Genomic DNA, 17,682 nt, shown 5'->3' on the forward strand with positions numbered 1-17,682 from the left:
AAGACTCTGCATCTCCTTTTTACTCTCATGTCCCGTCAGAGTCAAAATTGTGGTGCTTGAGCTGTTACCATGGCCTGGGCCCAGTATACTGAAATGCTCCGAGATGAAAGGAGTGGTGGAGAGCTCCATTTGTCAGGAATAATGAACTTTGCAACGTTTGCATAAGAGAGCTTGCTTGGCTGTGTGTATACTGTTGTTATGAGGTTGTTCTACATCAGCAGGGTAACAGCTCAAGTATGTACCAGCCTAAATTTCTTTCTTTTCTTCTGCCTAAATTTCACAATCTGGAGAGTCACCTGGTTCTCTCCAAAGTAGAGCTATAGAGAGCTAGAACAAAGACTTTGTGTGTGACTGAGTGGGCTTGATTGAAAGTTGAAGAAGCACACTAACGTGAGAGCATAGGCATATCTTTGGGAGACAAGTCCTAGATTACAGCGAATTCCCACATTAGCTGAGGACCTTGACAAACTTTTACAGATGTTTGCTGCAAGAAGTCTTGGTTTTCTTCTGTTTTCTCTTACTTGAACACATACACTTAAAACCCAAGACTGAGTTGGGAAGGCCACAGCAAGTGAACAGAATGAAATGCTCTCTTTTAAGGCATTTTCAAGAAAGGAACCAGAAGCCACACTAAGCACCTTTGTCCTGGCGAGGTATTTATCATCTTCAGTTTTATCAGAAGATGATACAGAGTCTCACTCCAGCAAACCGTATGTCTGGAGTTAAGCCCAAGTTATTACCAAGGACTCAAGAGCAATTATTCATATCCTTGAAGATGCTCAAATATGGTAATGAAGGTGGTATAAGAATAGTCTTATCAAGCTCCTAGTTAATTTTTAAAGCTGATTTCTCAAGTATGTGTTGGTGGGAAGGTAGTAGCAAGTTTATGCTCCCTTTTTACTTAGGTGTATGTTCATCTGCTCAAGGTCTAAGTTCATCTGTTATGGATTGTTATCCTTTACGTCTTTCCTTATGATACCGTTCTTAGCTGTTCTTATCAGTTTACTTTTTCTTCTCTGAATGCCGCTGAATTTGAGCCCGCAACAGAATCCTTACTTGGTTTTCTTTTTTTTTTCTTTTTTTCTGTCTCTTTCTAAGCAAGAGCTGCAAATAAGAAAGAATTCTATTTTCTGATTTTTGTCTGCCTTGTGTATCTATAGATGTGGAGTATTCATTCAAAATCTACTAAAACTGTGTGTGTGAAGTTGAAATTTAAGAGGTTTACATTAACAGCAAAGGGTCAAATTCAGCACTGATATAAAGCAAATGAAGTTCATTTTCTAATTTAAGAGTGGCATGATATTATGGCTTCCATACGCTTTCTGCTTAGGAAGCTCCCTGCACAGTGTATTGTTTTAAAGAAGTATTCTGCTTCCCGGGGACAATTCCAGGGAATGCTGCTTTTTCGTAATTCAAGGAGCAGTTTTGCTTGCTAAGTTGGACAAGTTTGTGTACCGTAGTGTGTGAGGGGTTTGTTTACACAGGCTGCCTGGAAAGCAAAAGGCAGCCTTTTAAATAGAGCCATCGGGTAATGCAGACTCTGGTGACAGTCTGTGGTGAGCCACCTTTTTACTGAGCTTTGTGCTTCTGTGGTTTTATAAGTATTCCTGGACCACTTAGAGGAGAGGTGAGTCTCTTGAGTCTCCACTGCTGTTCCCACCTCACCCACTTAATACGCTTTTCTTTCAGTTTCTGTCTTGAACCCTTTCCTTGGAGTGACCACTTGCTTATTTTTAGGGACTTAATTTTAGTTTCTCAAAGCATTTAAACTATGCTGTTTATTTTGGACTCATACACCACTTGGAAAGCCTTCGCAGGCAAAACTCCCAATACCAAATTTATACATCAAAATCTTTTCAGAGTGATACCCCTAACTAAAAAGTCCAAACTCTGTTTTTAATAATGGGTTTGACACATAATTTGGAATTTTGTACTTAAATAGTGTTTTGCCTTCCTTATAAAGGAAAATAATTTTTTTAACCATTAGTGATGTTTTGTTTTACAGTATTATAAGATAATGTTATGCTTTTCTTCAGTGTCAGTATGGCAGGCAGGGGCAAATCATAGCTAAAGAAGAAACGGTGTGTTCAGGAGTCTGGCATCTGGCCTCTTGAAAAAATCAGCTTTAGTTTTATGATATCTTGCTACCTACATGTTTCTTATTTTTTAGGAAAAAACCTGAAAAATGAACAGTTTTATCTGTGAGGTCTCATGTTGTAAAGATCTTGACTTTACAGCTGAGTACAACTTTGTTTTCACAGAGACCTTTGAACATTTAATATGCTTGTCTTTTTGCGCCTGAACACGTAGATTGAGTTAAACAACGTGTCTAAAACAAGAGATTATGGTTAATTCCTCATTAATACAAGAAAAATAGAGAACCCTTTGGGGAGTGAGAAAGGCAAAGGTCTTTTACTGAGACTTTTTGGTTTTATTTGACCAGTCTGTAATATCCAACATGCTGTAACTATTCAGACTTTTTGAGTATTCTATAATTGCAAAAATTCATTGAAACTATTTTGGCATTGGTAGTATCAATGTGATGCTGCTTTTCCAAATAAGTTTTCTGTGTATCTACCATTTTGCATGTACACTCCTTTTATAAATCGGTTGTTTTTACTTGTTTAAAGTTAGTCCAGTATTTATTTGATGGTACAGATGTCCCCAAAACTTGGGATAAATATTTTCTAAACGTTTTGTGGGTTTTAGCAATTATCTATAAATCAGTCATATTCCCTCTTAAAAAAAGTTTTAAATTGAGTTATTTTAAAATACATATCTTAAAGGAATGTTTTCAGTTTTCTTAGCAGCCATGTATTTCTTCTTAGAGCAGAAAAAAATTGCCTTCAGCACCTGTAGAAGAGTATCTTTAGGTATTTAAAATTTAAACCAAAATGCTGGTACTTCAGAATCCCAAGCACTGTTCTGTTTTTATAAAACATGCAGCCTTTCAGGTAGGTATAATATTTTGCATGCATATTGTACTGTCATCAGAGTATCTCATAAAATCTCCTGCTAGTTTCTGTCAGTCAGTGTAGACCCTTGTAGGAGTTCTATAGCAACCCAAGTAACAACCACCTAATGGCTTTTTATCACAATGCAGCGAGGAGGGTGTTGTAAGTTCTATTACCAGATACAAATAATAGGTTATTCTTCAGTAAATGCAAACCTGCATTTCTGTAGAGTAGCATATCAGGGTTAATTGTTGGTTGTAGTAAATATGTCTGTCTGTCATGTTGAAGCACTTCCAGTTTCAAGTTCTGCTGTTTTTGTGCACAGCAAGTGGTTCCACAGGTGAGAAACGAAACTGCAGAACAAATTCACTTCCTTGGTGCCAGTGAAGGCAATAACAGAAGTTTTCTTCTGAATCAGAACAGAATTTACTAACTTAAGAAATGACTGCATCTCATTTTCCTTAAGTCATTGTCAGAAGAGTGGAGTGAAGCCTGTTTGAGACAACCTCACAGTGGACTGAGAAATCTGTTCCTTGAGAAAGGCGGTCTGTTGAGGAGAGAAAACTTTCTACACATGAATTCATTGTAATATGACTGTATTAGTGACCATTACAAACACTGTAACTCAACTTTCATTTTCCTTCAGTAAGTGTAGGAAGCAAAGAACTTATACGTTGCGGTGGCCACTTTGAACAAAAGTTGTTTGATGTTGTGTGTTTTGTGTTTTTTCCCATGACTTTCTTGCTCAGTGTGCCGTTTATACTGCAGAGCGTGCCAGAGTTCATTTTGTGGGCTGAATATCTGTGTACATGTATTCAGATACTGAATATTTTTTTTCATAAAATAAGTTTTTCTGTAAAACTTTAAATTATACAACAGCTGTCTGCTGTTTTTGCTGATTTTGTTGCCAAGCTCTAATTACTTGTATGTATCATAATTGTGAAAATTAATGAAGACAACTATGTAGGGTGTAATTTGCCTTGATGTTATTGTGGTCTCATAAAAATAAACAAGCTATAAAATATATTAATCATTATTCTTAATTCAATAATATTTTGTACTAATGCTAGACCTTTCAAGAAGCAGAAATCACAGAAAGAACTCTGTGTGCTTCTATGAGTGCAAAACCTTACAGAAAATCACAAGTGAGCTGCTCAGGGTTTTCAGGTTTCCTGCCTATGCTCCTCCTTTCCCCTTCCCCTCAAATCCTTACCAGCATGTGTCCTACATTGAATTTTTTGTATCTTAGCTATTCTTTAGGTATTATTTGATTAGGTGCTAATAGGCATTAACTTAGTCAAACTGAAGATTTATTATGTGTCTTCTGGCAGCTAGTCAATAAGATGTTTAAACGTTGCGGATTACAGAAGCATTCAGGTTTGTTCATCTCACACGTAACTCTTCGTAGCTGCAATTTCCCTTTCCCTAGCAGGGGTAGAGTGGGGGGTGCACAGATCACCCACAACCAGTATTTCTTAGAACGTAGAACTCCTTAGAAACCAGTATTTCTTTCTTCGCCTGTCAGTCCGTTGCGCGGTGTAATCGAGCTGCTGTTGCTGACAGCGGGTAGCTGTTCACACAACACGTCGACTGACTCGCCTCCGTGGGTCCCGCGTGCTCGCCCACGCTCCGCTGGCTGGAGCATCGGTCGGGGGCCGGGCCAGCTCGGTGTTCAGAAGCAGAGGGCCGTACTGCACCCACCCCAGCAGCTTTTTCCTCGGTGTTCAGGAAGCCCCTCGTGGTGCCTTGTTTGATCGGATGTGTGTAGTAGTGTGTGTCCTGCAGTCTTTGTAAATAGCAGCCACCACCCTCGTGGATGGGGTCTTGGCTAAGTGAGCTCTTGCTGATGCTGGCCTGTGTTGGTGGCCTTGGTCAGATTGGGCCAGACTAGGGCGTCCTGAGTTTATCGGTTCCTCTAGGTCCAACAGGTGTTGCTCACCTCCAGAGCTTGCAGGTCCAGAGGAAGCTGTTATGCGTTACCTTCTTAGCACATCCTTTCCCCTGGTCAGCTTGCTGTTTCTGTGGTAACTGTTCCTCCATCCAAGCTATAGGTGCCTACAGAACCTCTTCGCTCAGGCTCACCAGGAGGGGCCAGCGTGAGGTGATGCCATGGTTGTTTGTATGATAGCTAGTAGTTACTAGTGGTAGCATACCCTTGTCTTCCACGTTAGTAATTAGCATTTTATTTATTTACATTGTTATTTTAATAATTTATTTAAGCTATCATTTGAATCCATTCCAACATGTGAATATATTAGCAACAGTTACGGATAGAAAAAGTAACAGTTTTGTTTCTGGCAATACGATCAGAAGGCAAAGGCCAACTAAAATATGAATTTATCGCATCCAGTCTTGAGCTTGGCTTAATGTATGTTTTTAAAGCTACAGTTTTTATGAAAGAATCATCTTGAGAGCAGATTACTGTTTTAAAATTGCTGGAATGAGTTTATGAGAACAGTTTTCTTTTTCATTTCTACTTAATAGCAAAATAGATTAAGTCTGGATTTTAATGTGTTTCCACAGGTATATCTTGAAAGACTTTTAACTTATGCAGAGATAGATATTTGTCCAGCAAACTGGAAGCGAATTGTACTGGGTGCAATTCTACTGGCATCCAAAGTTTGGGACGACCAGGCAGTGTGGAACGTGGATTACTGCCAGATCCTGAAAGATATCACGGTCGAAGACATGTGAGTTCTGTATGTTTATCTTTGTCAATGAATGCCAAGATCTGTGTGTATAAGGGGGTCGGGAAGTTCTCTCATAAATCATACGAAGTTTGTATATCTGCGTTTTATCTAAACATGGTGGATGCTGATAGATGGCATGAGGCCTATTTGACAGTTGCTTACATAGAAGACATGAATTATTTTTATTTCTGGTTGAAGTCTACTTTACAACTGGATGTTCATGCACGGTAATGAAAACAGACCTGCAGAATATTTAAATGTATGACTTAACAAAAAACCCGACATGCAGTGAGCCTGCGTGTATTCACTTCAGCAACTGTTCACAACAGTTTACTGTTGTGCTACTTCTCCATACTGACAGTAGACCCACATGTAAAGCAGGGAAAAACATTGTTGTACTCCTAACGACCCTTAGATGATCACCCACTTCTTTATTGCCATTATTCAAAATTAGTGCTTTGGGGGGGGGGTTTTGTTGTTTTTTTCTCCCCTGTATCCTGCTGAGTTTGTTTCCAAGATGTTAAAAACCTAATATTTTAACTTGCGAAGAGAAATTTCAATTTTTCCTTTTTTTTTGTTTGATGGCATTCTTAAGAATTGCATATTGTAACAGCATAGAGGGTTGTGATATCTGGCTGGATACTCACGAGTCATATTAAAGAGTATATTCCAACAGTAATAAAAAGAACTGTAATAAGAATAAACGCAATTAAGATCTTAATGAATCTAAAAATCTAAAATGAATACTCATGTCACTAAATACTCTAGTGCCTCTTTTGGTTGGTTGGTTAGCAGGTATTACATATATAAGTGCCTGGGGTTTGCGCCGCCTCTACGTCAGGGCCAAGGCACGTGCCACGCGCGCTTTCCGAGGTGGCCTCGCCTGAGCTGGCGTGCGTGCCGCGGCGGTGCCGGGAGGGCTGCGGGTGGAAGTGGCGCTGGGATGGGGCCCGGGGCCTTGACAGGCCACTGTGGCGTGTGCTTCGGAGAGTGACAGACAGCTTCAGTCTGCTGGTGCACCCCTTTTTCGTAAGGACTAATAAAATAGAATTACTTAGAAGATGGTTTAGTACAGTATCTGTGTGTTTCGGAGCCCTTTTAAGCTAAGTATCCGTAATGAGAAGTGTATAGATTTGCCTCTGCTTTAACTCACTGAAGTCAGGCTCGCAGCCGCTGAAGAGACTTCGTTGTGGATAAGCGCTCTGGGAAAGAGGGAAGGAGAAAAATAGATGAGAAGAAATGTTTATACAGACAGAATGTTTTTTGAATCTCCATTTGCAATCTCAAAGCAGTGAAAGGCCAAGCATTTTTGCTAAAGCAGCCCTAACTTAGTTTCTTAGTAGTTCTCTGTTTGTCAGATTTATAGCTGGTCTAAAAATGCTCTGTAAGGGAAAGGTTGAATGCTAGGAATCAGCTGATTGCTTTAAATTAAGCGTGCTCATGCACTGCTATGTAAGACTTCTAAATTGTGAGTAGCTGTCATTGCTCAAGTATTAGAAAAGTTATCTCTACGTCTTCTATTAACAAGCGATTTGTAATAAAGTTGTTTTTTTTCCTGAGTCAAAGTGAAAAGCATAAAGCTTGCATTGCTGTGGTATGCTGTAGGTACTTTCGTTAGTTTTGGGGAAAACTCACATTTCAAAATCAAGATGGGAAATACCACATAATGCCATTTCAATATCTGTTTTAAAATATGTAAGCTACTTTTAAGGATGGTTAATGATACTTCTTTTCTGACATAACCCAGACAGAATGAGATTTCCAAAATAAAAGGGGAAGTAAAGGGGGCAAAAAGCTAAAATCAGGCCCTTCACATTTCTGTGTGCAATATTATTCCATGCAGAACAATTTGATAACGCTTCCTTGAACATTTTGAGCATTTCCTGAATGATTTTGCTAAGCTACTTTTTCCTTGATCCTGCTCTCATGCTTTCTGGTATTCAGTGGCTGTAAGGGCCTCCCTTCATTTACTCCTCCTCCAAGGCAAATCTGGGAGCTTTTAAAGTATTTCTGAAGCTGGGACGTGAGCTGCAGCAGGGTGCTGAACAGCTTGAAGCAGACTGACAGGCTTGACTGTGCCGTGTGACAGTATTAATCAGGAACGGTTATAAATACGAGTTTTGAAATTGCAGATTCTCAGGGCTTTTTTTGAAGGCAGGTGATGAGGCATACTGTGATGGTGTGAAAGGAAAGAAAAAAGGAGCTTATTGTTTTTAACGAACACGCATGATGGTGCTACTGTTAGAAGTTGCACTTGAGCAATATAACGCCATTACTCACATGGCAGACCCATGCTCCCGTGCTAACATCAGCCCTCTTTCTGTACCTCACATTCCCTAAGCCAAACTGTGATCAGTCCTTGTCCTCAACATCCTCAGCTTCTTAACCTGTTCTTCAAGATTTTAGAGTACTCACAAACTGCAAAACCAGAAGCCTTTGGGGAGCCTGTGCTCTCTATAGGGTACTTGGTGATCTGGCTCATGGGCTTTGTGTTTGGGGCTTCTTGTGAATCCTCCAGCAAAAATTTTGGTGCTTGTTGACCTGATGTTTATATTCCTGGTGCAAATTTTTCCATTTTTTTTTTTCCTCCTATCCCTAGTGTGGTGGATCTTTTTTTTTTCATTCGTATTTTTCAGGTAGTTGTGACAGGACAGTATTATGATTTTGAAGTGCCCAGCCCTACGCAAGATGGGGGCTTTCATTGTCTATACTAATAAGGCAGAAAAACTCTAGGTCAAAATCTTCAACTGCTGTGAATCATTCAACATTAAGTGTATCTTGCAAAACATTATAAGTCACCAGCAGTACATTGAACTGTGCCTAAAAGCTAACAGAGGACTTGGGACGACTGAAATGCAGTGTGTCTGTACTCGTGTATGTAGCATTACCTTGAATTTCTGTGTGAATTTGAGGAGGGGCCACTGGAAAGCATATGCTAAAGCAGTCTAATGTAGATGTGTGGGGGAAGAAGGGTACAGTGGTTAGTTAAACTCCAGTAGTCCCAAATAAGAAATACCTGTGATTTTTTGTTTTTTCTCAGCTGTAGTTAGGCTGCTGACTTAACCTTCAAATCTGGGAGCGGGGGGGATAGTAAGAATCTGAGGCTACGTGTTGTTCTTAAAGATTTGGGGGTGCTCTTCAAAAAAGGTACACCCAATATCTTTCTCCATTAAAATGGGCTTTATATTATCCATCAACATAGCCTTAACATAGCATTAATTTAGCCTGAGCTTGCAGAAAGTAAAATCTTGGCAGTATAAAAGGACATTTAAAGATAATCTTCTGTATTTATTGATAGATGTCTTAAAATGTAATTTTTTTAATTTGGATTTTTTTAAAAGCTAGAGTCTTCAACAGTGTAAATTCATGCCAGAGAGTCCATATCCAGCTTTTAGATAGTCTTTTACTGTTAATTAATATTTATCATTATGTAAACATACAATTTTGGCAGAGAGAGAGAAGGTAAGAAAGGACAATGATTATGATGTAAAAGTGATGTCAAAGTAAAGAGTGAGAAGAAAAATCATTCAGTGTTGAAAAACTGCTGTGCCAGTACTTTTTCTTTTTATCCTCAGATCCTTCCTCTTCTATTGCCAACTGCCTGCACATTCCTTGCACATTTACAGTGCAGTCAAAATGTAACTTAAATGCAGTATCAGTCAGTCAATACCTGCTGGTAACGCAGCGGTGCAGTCCCTATACTCTTTAACAAACATATACAGCTTTTAGCACCCATTTTTTATATTTCTCAAATCTTGAAAACACTGTTCTGAATAAATCCTATGTCCCTGCATAAGTATTATGTAGGATGTCTAGTTACCATGCAGTTTATGAAAATTTCCAGTCCTTAATTTTGTTGATTTGCTTATTTCTTAACATACCTTTTAATGTACTGGTGTAGGTACTAGTGTATTGCTATACCAAAGTTTTTACGGTGTGGGAGCTCAAAGAGGACCTCTGTTCCTGTCAGGTATTTTGATAAACACATTTGTTTTAGGTACTGAGAAACAAATGATCACGACTGTGAATTTTGGTTGCACGTGCTAGGGAAAAATTGCTTCATTCTGTTCATAAAGTTAAGACAGTACGCTGGAAAATTCAGGTTTCCCATGACTAGTTTTAAATGATTGATTAGGAAAGACTGAAGAGAGTAAATAAGTTCTCCAGTAATTTAGGCATTAGAGTAATTTGCAGCATTTATGAGAGTTGTTTGACAAATTTAGGGCATGTCTGCATTTTGTGTTTGCATAGCTGTGTGTGCAGATCCACCTAGTGGAGGTACAGCAGAAACTACAAGATTATTGGTTTTTTTTCCTACTAGCTTTTCTTTCCCAGATTGTATTAACTAAACTGGTAAAGATGCCCTTTCCCTAGCAAAAGTTTGTGTCTGGATTTAATTGGTGTCACAGCAGCAGCTGCAAGGTGCAGCATCTTTCATATTCCTCATTGGCGTACATATGCCGATAGAACTCGGTAGACTAGGTCAAACCTCAGGCTAGTATAATTGCATCTGACAGGAATAAGAAATGAACTTGGTTTATACCATTTGCAATTTAAAGTTAATTACATTCAGAATGCACAGTCTGAAATATGTTTTCACATTTATCTTCTTTCTACAGGAATGAGCTGGAACGCCAGTTTCTTGAGCTGTTGCAGTTCAATATTAATGTTCCCTCCAGTGTTTATGCCAAGTATTATTTTGATTTGCGTTCCCTGGCAGAAGCAAATAACCTGAGTTTTCCTTTGGAGCCCCTCAGCAGGGACAGGGCATATAAACTTGAGGTAAGACACTTTCTTTTTAGATTGCTCGGAGTTGAATATGTGTGGGGATTTAGAATATTCACGTTGTTTCTCCCTTCTCCCATCTCTTCCCAAATACTCCCATCAGATGTTGGAATATGACACACCACAATTTCCGTAACTGTTTTGTTTGTGCTTTGGGTATTCATGGACATGGAGACAGTTTTTTGGCCCCGTTTACTTCATACCTTGTCTTGCTTTCCATTTCTTTTTCAGTTCCAGTTGTCTGAACTGGCCTTGTGAAAGTACCCACATATTTTAAAATGACTCGGTTCACAGCCTGGTTTTCTGTGTTTGTTCAGTTCCTTAACTGATTATCCACCTGAAGGACAGAATATTAACAAGTATTGCTGAAAATAACTATTCCATGTGCTTGTTATCTGCTACTGCTCCACTTCACATGGATCCAAGTCTGTTATCTCCCGTAGTGTTTTTCTCAATAAGGGGCAAACAGAAATGAGCACACATCTTCAGTGAATGAATCATGAATGTTTATGAGACCTGAATATACCATGTGCAGAAAGCTCTATGTCGCATGCAGGGCACTATGAATTCCCACAGACACTGCAGGAATTTAAAATCATCAGCCAATTGTGGCACTTCGCAAGACTGGAATCTATTTTTCTTGAGCTGTCCGGTATGCAGTTTTTCAAATAAGGGCATTATTGCATGAGTGTGTACGTATTTTGTTACCAATCTTGAAATTTGTCATTAGATGCTAACTGCTTTTAACACTGCATATCTTAATTATAGAACAGCTTTGCACTGGACGTTGTTTGCCTGTGGGTTAGAGTGAGCGTTGCCTGTTCTGAAATTCCTAGTGCTCCTGTTAAGACAGGCAGGCAGTACTATACATGTTTTGGGGGGTGGAAGTGGTGCATGGGAAGGTTAATTGACTCGTTTGTGACTGTAATGGGAACAGAAAATGGTGGAGAAGGAATCAAAGCACATTTCACTGAAGTTGCATTTCTCATTCTTTCTAAATTTCACAGATAACTCTAGTAAGAATGTAACTTAATTCTGTGATGTAGATTTGCATCAGATTTTGTTTCTGTTGAAGAGAATTAAAAAAAAGAAAATTCATTGGGATTGTAATCTTAAATGAAAAGAGCTAGTTTACTGAGATATTAAATGTGGGTCTTGAATATAAGTGCCATTACGTATATCAAAATTCAGTGAATTACTTATTGATAATAATTTAGTACACAATGTTTCCCAACACTGTAAGTCTGTATCGCACACAATGTATAACAGCAGGTTACAAATGGAGGTAATGGCAACAGCTCCTAAAACCTTAGAAGAAAACAAAATAGAAATTACTGTAAATACCCAAGAGAATAGAATCATAGAATAGTTTGGGTTGGAAGAGACCTTTAAAGGCCATCTAGTCCAACCCCCCTGCAGTGAGCAGGGACATCTGCAACTAGATCAGGTTGTTCAGAGCCCCGTCCAACCTGACCCGGAATATTTCCAGGGATGGGGCAGCTACCAGCTCTCTGGGCAACCTGTGCCAGGGTTTCACCACCCTCATTGTAAAAAATTTCTTCCTTACATCTAGTCTAAACCTACCCTTAGACTAATGGTTCCTCTGTACTCACTAAAGAGAAGGCACATTTAAAAAGAAACAATGGAATATTTTTAAAATAAAGCTGTATTTTTTCCCATGCTGGAGATGCTTTGTGCTACTGGCAGAAGTTGGCTGTAGAGTAACCCTGCTAGCCAAAGAGGATGTCTTCAGGGAAGAGGAAGAGTATCTGCTGTGAAACCAACTTGGTCTACCAGCTCCTGGCCTCTGGTCTGTGGCCAGAAGGAAGGGAACATGATGGGAACAGCCTTGTTCCCTGGCAATACTTGGTTGTCATTAGTGTGCCCTTGAAACTACTTGACAGTGTAATTTATAACCTAGTTTCTTGAGCACAGTTAAGCATTTAGCTTGCCAAGAGTTATCAAAATGCATTTACAGCACTTCTCTAGGTCTCTCATGTGCTGTTCAACCCAGAGTTTTCTGTTTTTAATTGCCTGGATTGTCAAGTGGAGTAGATGTAGTGCCACACAGGCTGTGATATTTTTGATACTGAGAGAAAAGCTGCAGTCTGTGATGAAAGACAACAGACTCATAGCGAATATATCTATGCAGTGGAAGGATTTGCCTTGTCTGGTAAACTGAAAGGACCTTGCTCAGTCCCAAGATTTAAAAAAACTTATGTACTGACATTTGGGATCATAAAAGGTCTTGCATAGAGAAGTGGTTATACTATAACACATTTTTGCTACTTTTTCATTTTCAAGCTATTTTATGTATCTAAAGCAGGAGTGTTAGATCTGGCATGGCAGAATCTGCGTTGCTATTTTTGCAGATATCATTAGGTTGACATACCTGTGATGAAAAAAACCCTCAAGACGACCAAGGACAAGGCTAGTAAATACTGTTCCTCATCAAATGGAAATGCTGGACAAGGTCCATTTTTGAGGTGTTGTAAGGGGTTATAGTACTTGTTAAAAATTACATCGCTTTCTGGAGCATCTGCAGTGGATGTTTTTCCTTATTTACTATTCCCACAGTTGACACTTAAGAAGCATCTTTGTCTTTTAAATTACTAAATGAAAGTGATTTTTTGTTACTTTTCATCAGCCTGTGGTGTATAAGTGTCCTGAATTTGCTACACCAGTCCACCTAGTAGCCAGAAACCATTTTCAATGACCCCTCTTTTTTTTTCTTTCCCATTGTATGGAATTGTGCAAGTTAAAAATGGCAAATAACCTTTCATTAGATCATCCAGTCTGTCCACTTGCCAATGCTGTTTGTTCCAACCAGCATATGTTACAGTGTGTTTTCTGCTTCCTTTTAATTATGTCAAATGTCAAGGCTTCCTTTTCTTCTCCTGAGAAACTATTTTCTAATGTGAGAGATTTTTCTGCCAAAAGGGTTGTTGGATATCCCACCTTAATGCACTATTTTGTAATTTCCTACTCTTGCACCTGGTTATTCTCCTGTGCACTGAGCTAAATATGAGTCAGATTCTGCTCTTTGGCTAAGTCCACAAAACACATCTACCCTATTTCTGCTTGTGATTTTAGCACTGTGCTCATTTCAAGGCTAGATTTTGTAAGAGCATTTTTTAGCGCGCTCCCAATTTAACTGACTATGTTGTCTCAGCTTTTTATCGTTGGAACAGTTCTTGAGCACATGGTTCAAACCCTTTGAACTGCATGCTGTGTTTTCTTGACCCTGAAGAGGTACAGTCCCATAGATCAAACAGACAAAAAAGAGGAGAAAAAGATGTAAGTTACAAGTAGAAAAGGGTTTTTGTATCCCTCCAGCTTCTCACTGTCATGGTGAATGATTGCAATCCTGTGTATTTTGTATGTTCAGAAGCCTCTTAGCCAAGAAGCAAAGGGAGAGCAAAACCCCCCTGCTCTTTTGTCAGGAGTAACACGATTGCTATCCTTTTCATACTCCATAAATTAAGGAGAACCCCCATCATCACAACTTCTAGTTGTTCTAGTGATTTTTTTTTTCTATTACATTTTCATTATATATAACTCTTCCAGACCTAGTGTTGTCTGTCCCTGCTAAGTGCTCTCTGGTTTGTCCATTTTTGGGGTGTTGCAGCACTCGCAGTTGCGTGCCTTTGTGCAGTCCCAGCAGTGAAGCCGTAGCCTGCCCCGCTGCTTTGCTGCCCTGCACAAACATGTGCATGCAGCCAAAATTTATGCTGCTACTTCTGCCGTTCTCCCCTCTTCTTTCTCCTTACCCACCCCTTCACCAGGGACAAAGTCATATAATTCAGCAGAAGAACTGACTTCTAGTTCTGTATGCATATATGTAATGGAAGAATATATATGTATGCATTTTTCTAGCTGATTACAGATATTACAGTCAAGTCCAACAAAATTTCACATGATTGAATAGTGTTGCTATTTTTAAGAATGTTTTGATTTCATATGCAAAATAGTCCCTTGCAACTGTCAAAAATTGGTTTCTTTTTCTAGCAATAAAAGCAACAGAAATATCAGATGACAGAAAAGTGTTTATAAGCTATTTGGATTTATTTTAACTGAAGGACAATAATAAATATTTACAATTTTCAGCTTTTGTTGCCCCATATGTTACGCTGAAGTTGACTACTAACTTGCCAAATGCCAATTTTGTAAATTATTTGCAAATGAAGAGTCATCTTTAGCTACAGGATTGCTTTAAACAGCAGTCAGTGTGTTTCTTATCTATATGATGAATCAGCAGAGACTAGAGATGCCAAATACTAAGTGCCACTTCCAAGCAAAATTTCATTTTATCTGACTGAAGTACCAGAACAGAAATTTTTTTCATGAAACAGGCAATTTTGACTTGATTACCTTCTGGCTGTTAGATGCCGAAGGTAATAGCCTGATACAGCAGCTGAAAGAAGCTGAGCTCCACCTCAGTACACCTATTTGCCAAGCCATGCATTGGCACATTATTTCATGATTAAATGCTTTTCATCTGTTGGATTTTAAATCCAACTGAATTGCATAAACTTTCTTAGTCCGTTGAGTTCCTGGTTAAATTAAGTAAAATGTTATTAAGCAGTTTTAAGTGAGTTAAGCAAATAAGCAATGGGAATGTTTGCATTATTTTATTCTATTGTTCTCTTCATGTGCACTGGCAAGGAAAACTCTGTTCAAGAATGGTCTTAACAAAAGGAAATTCAGTTTCTAACTAAAAAGTAGTGACTGGTTTCTTGGTGGTGGTGGTGGTAGGTTTTGTGTTGTTTTGTTTTTGTTTTTTTTTTAATTTAACCATGTTTTGTGGATTACTTGACCAAAGCATTAGGTTAACTTGCTCTTGGATGTATGAGTTGTGTGCGTCTGTCATCCCTGCCTTTGGTCTTTGCAGGACTATTAAAATTAAAGGACTCCTCACTGCTACAACTTGCTGTGCTATAGAAAGATCAAGAAAGAAAATGATGATCAGTGGAGTCAGGCTGCTTATTTATATTGCCTTGTTTTATAATCAAAACTTGTACTGGTTTTGCTTGTATAGTACTTCTTATTAAACATCCTATCTTAAGACACCACTTAAGCATTTCTGAGTAAATAAAATACTGTTTTAGCTCATCTTATTTTTTAATTTGGCGTTGAGTACTCCTTGCGGTAAGCTTTCTCTGCAGTTTTGCATATTTGATTGCCAGAGTTAACATCCCGACTGATGCCAGCCATAGCCTGTCCCAACCAAATGAACTCTAATGGACATGCTATTTTAGGGCACAGTGTATTTGTGCATATGAAGTCCATAAGAAATATTTGTTTTAAACTTGGCCAAAAACAGTAGAAGAAACATGAAACGTTAACTCTAGTTTAGCATAATAGGAGTCGACATTTGAATAATGTTTGTGTCTCCCTTTCAAAGGTTTGTAACATTTCTATGTATTTTTAATACAAATCAAATTATTCTGAATATGAGTTGTGTCCCACTGGCACCATGTAAGACAGTCTGTCCACATAGAAATCACCGTCTCCTTCCGAAAGGCAAGTAAACACCAGCTTTGTAAGCAAAGCAGGGTGAGTGTTCTGCCAAGACCATTTATCAGTAGAGAAAAATACAATTACTGCAAGACTTTTTAGGAAATAAAAAAAGTAAGAGCCGTCCTCTTTATAAATTCTCCAAATAGATTTACAATTTCTGTAATTGTTTTATTAAATTTTCCACAGTTTTTCACCAATGAAGTGCTATATAAGAGTTACCTTATAGCAGTGGGTAAGCGTTGGCAGCTGCCTGGAGGAGGTTTGTGATGGTTAACCTGTAAAGAAAAGGCTTCGAATATGCTCACCGCGTCCTTCAATAGCAGCTGTGGTGGGCAGTGCAGTGTCAGTGTCTTTGTTTCTTTTAAGATTAATGAAATGAGAAAGAGGATCTGGGAGACGCTCTTCGTGTGTTTTGCTTAACTAAGTGACTTTTTGTAATTCTACATATATGTAGAAGTCTGTGTTTGGTTTATTTTACCTGTACAGCTGTGGTCAGTGCAATTGAGGTTTTTTCATTCTTTTGTCTTACAGGCCATTTCCCGCTTGTGTGAAGATAAATATAAGGACTTCAGGAAAGCCGCAAAGAAACGGTCAGTCAGTGCTGACAATCTGACTGTGGTTAGATGGTCCCCTGCTATTATCTCCTAACAGAGGAGACTGGAATATTCCTACGGACGTACTGTTTCATCCATCCATTTTTTGGGGGGTGGGCTGGGGGCGGGGGGATAAAGAAAAAAGACACTTGATTTTTTTATTTTTAAATCTGTCAAGCTGCCTTTACAGTGCCTCCCCGTTGTGTAGCACACGAGTAAGATACCTAGTGGAAGGAGAAATGGAGAAATCAGTGTTTGGGAGAGAAGATGGGCAACAATTTTTTTCTCACGTTCGATAACAGCTTTACCCTTTTTATGAGGAGACAGCAAATCAGGTGCTTGGAAGAAGAAGTAAAAAAATGAAGTAGAGGCAGAAAAAGATTTAAGAACTGTGCCATTTTCTAATATGCTATATTCATGAAGAGAAATGGCAGCATGAAAACAAACCATGTAGTCAGATGACTCTGCACTAGAGGAATGAAGCTGGGAGAGTTCCATCCTAAAGATTTCTCTTAATATCTTTTGTTGTTCATTTGTTTTTTGCATTCCTCATTGCTGCTTCCCAGGATAAATTCTTCCCAATGCACAGCAGCAAATATGAAGTCTGTATTTAGAGTAGCACAAGCCCCTGAATAAATAGTGTTGGGTTTTTTCACTGCACTTTTCTCTGTAAGCTGTCTTATTAGCATTATTCTTCATAATTATTATGCATATGTTATATTTCTTGTATGCCTTTTATTGTATTTCAAAAGAGAGAACTTGACCATAGTGCTGAACCAAAAGTGTGTACAGGGATCAGAAGACCTTCGTAATTTCATGATGTGTTTTATTTATAGTATACTTTGGTGCGTGTGCCTTCCTGAGTTCTTGGAATCATTTATTTTTCCTTAATATAAAGTATTCAGATGATGGTGATAAGACTTGGGCCAAATCTCTGAAAATTGCAACAGATCTTGTGATCCTTTTTGCAGATTTTCATAGCATTAGACGTTTAGCAGAATTCATTTTGAGGGAGATATTTTTTTTTTTTTTTTTTTGGGTATGGCCTGACTAGTTCATTCCTTCACCTCCAGGTCCATTGTTGCAAGCAATATTCTCAATTTTTATATGTTTACTTTAAATCAAAGTGAGTCTGTTTGT

General features: G+C 38.6%; 1 protein-coding gene across 1 annotated transcript in view; it reads left to right on the forward strand.

The window, feature by feature from the left end:
- CCNY (cyclin Y) overlaps positions 1-16,667 on the forward strand; it is a 49,600-nt gene extending 32,933 nt beyond the window's left edge. Inside the window, exons 7-9 of the mRNA XM_010282332.1 lie at positions 5,478-5,644; positions 10,264-10,426; positions 16,481-16,667. Coding sequence (XP_010280634.1) covers positions 5,478-5,644; positions 10,264-10,426; positions 16,481-16,597 — 447 coding nt within the window. The 3' untranslated portion in view covers positions 16,598-16,667. The remainder of the gene's footprint in view (positions 1-5,477; positions 5,645-10,263; positions 10,427-16,480) is intronic.
- Positions 16,668-17,682: the final 1,015 nt, after the last annotated feature.

Source organism: Phaethon lepturus, unplaced genomic scaffold (genome assembly GCF_000687285.1).
Source record: "Phaethon lepturus isolate BGI_N335 unplaced genomic scaffold, ASM68728v1 scaffold11582, whole genome shotgun sequence".
In the NCBI taxonomy this organism is placed as follows: Eukaryota; Metazoa; Chordata; class Aves; order Phaethontiformes; family Phaethontidae; genus Phaethon; species Phaethon lepturus.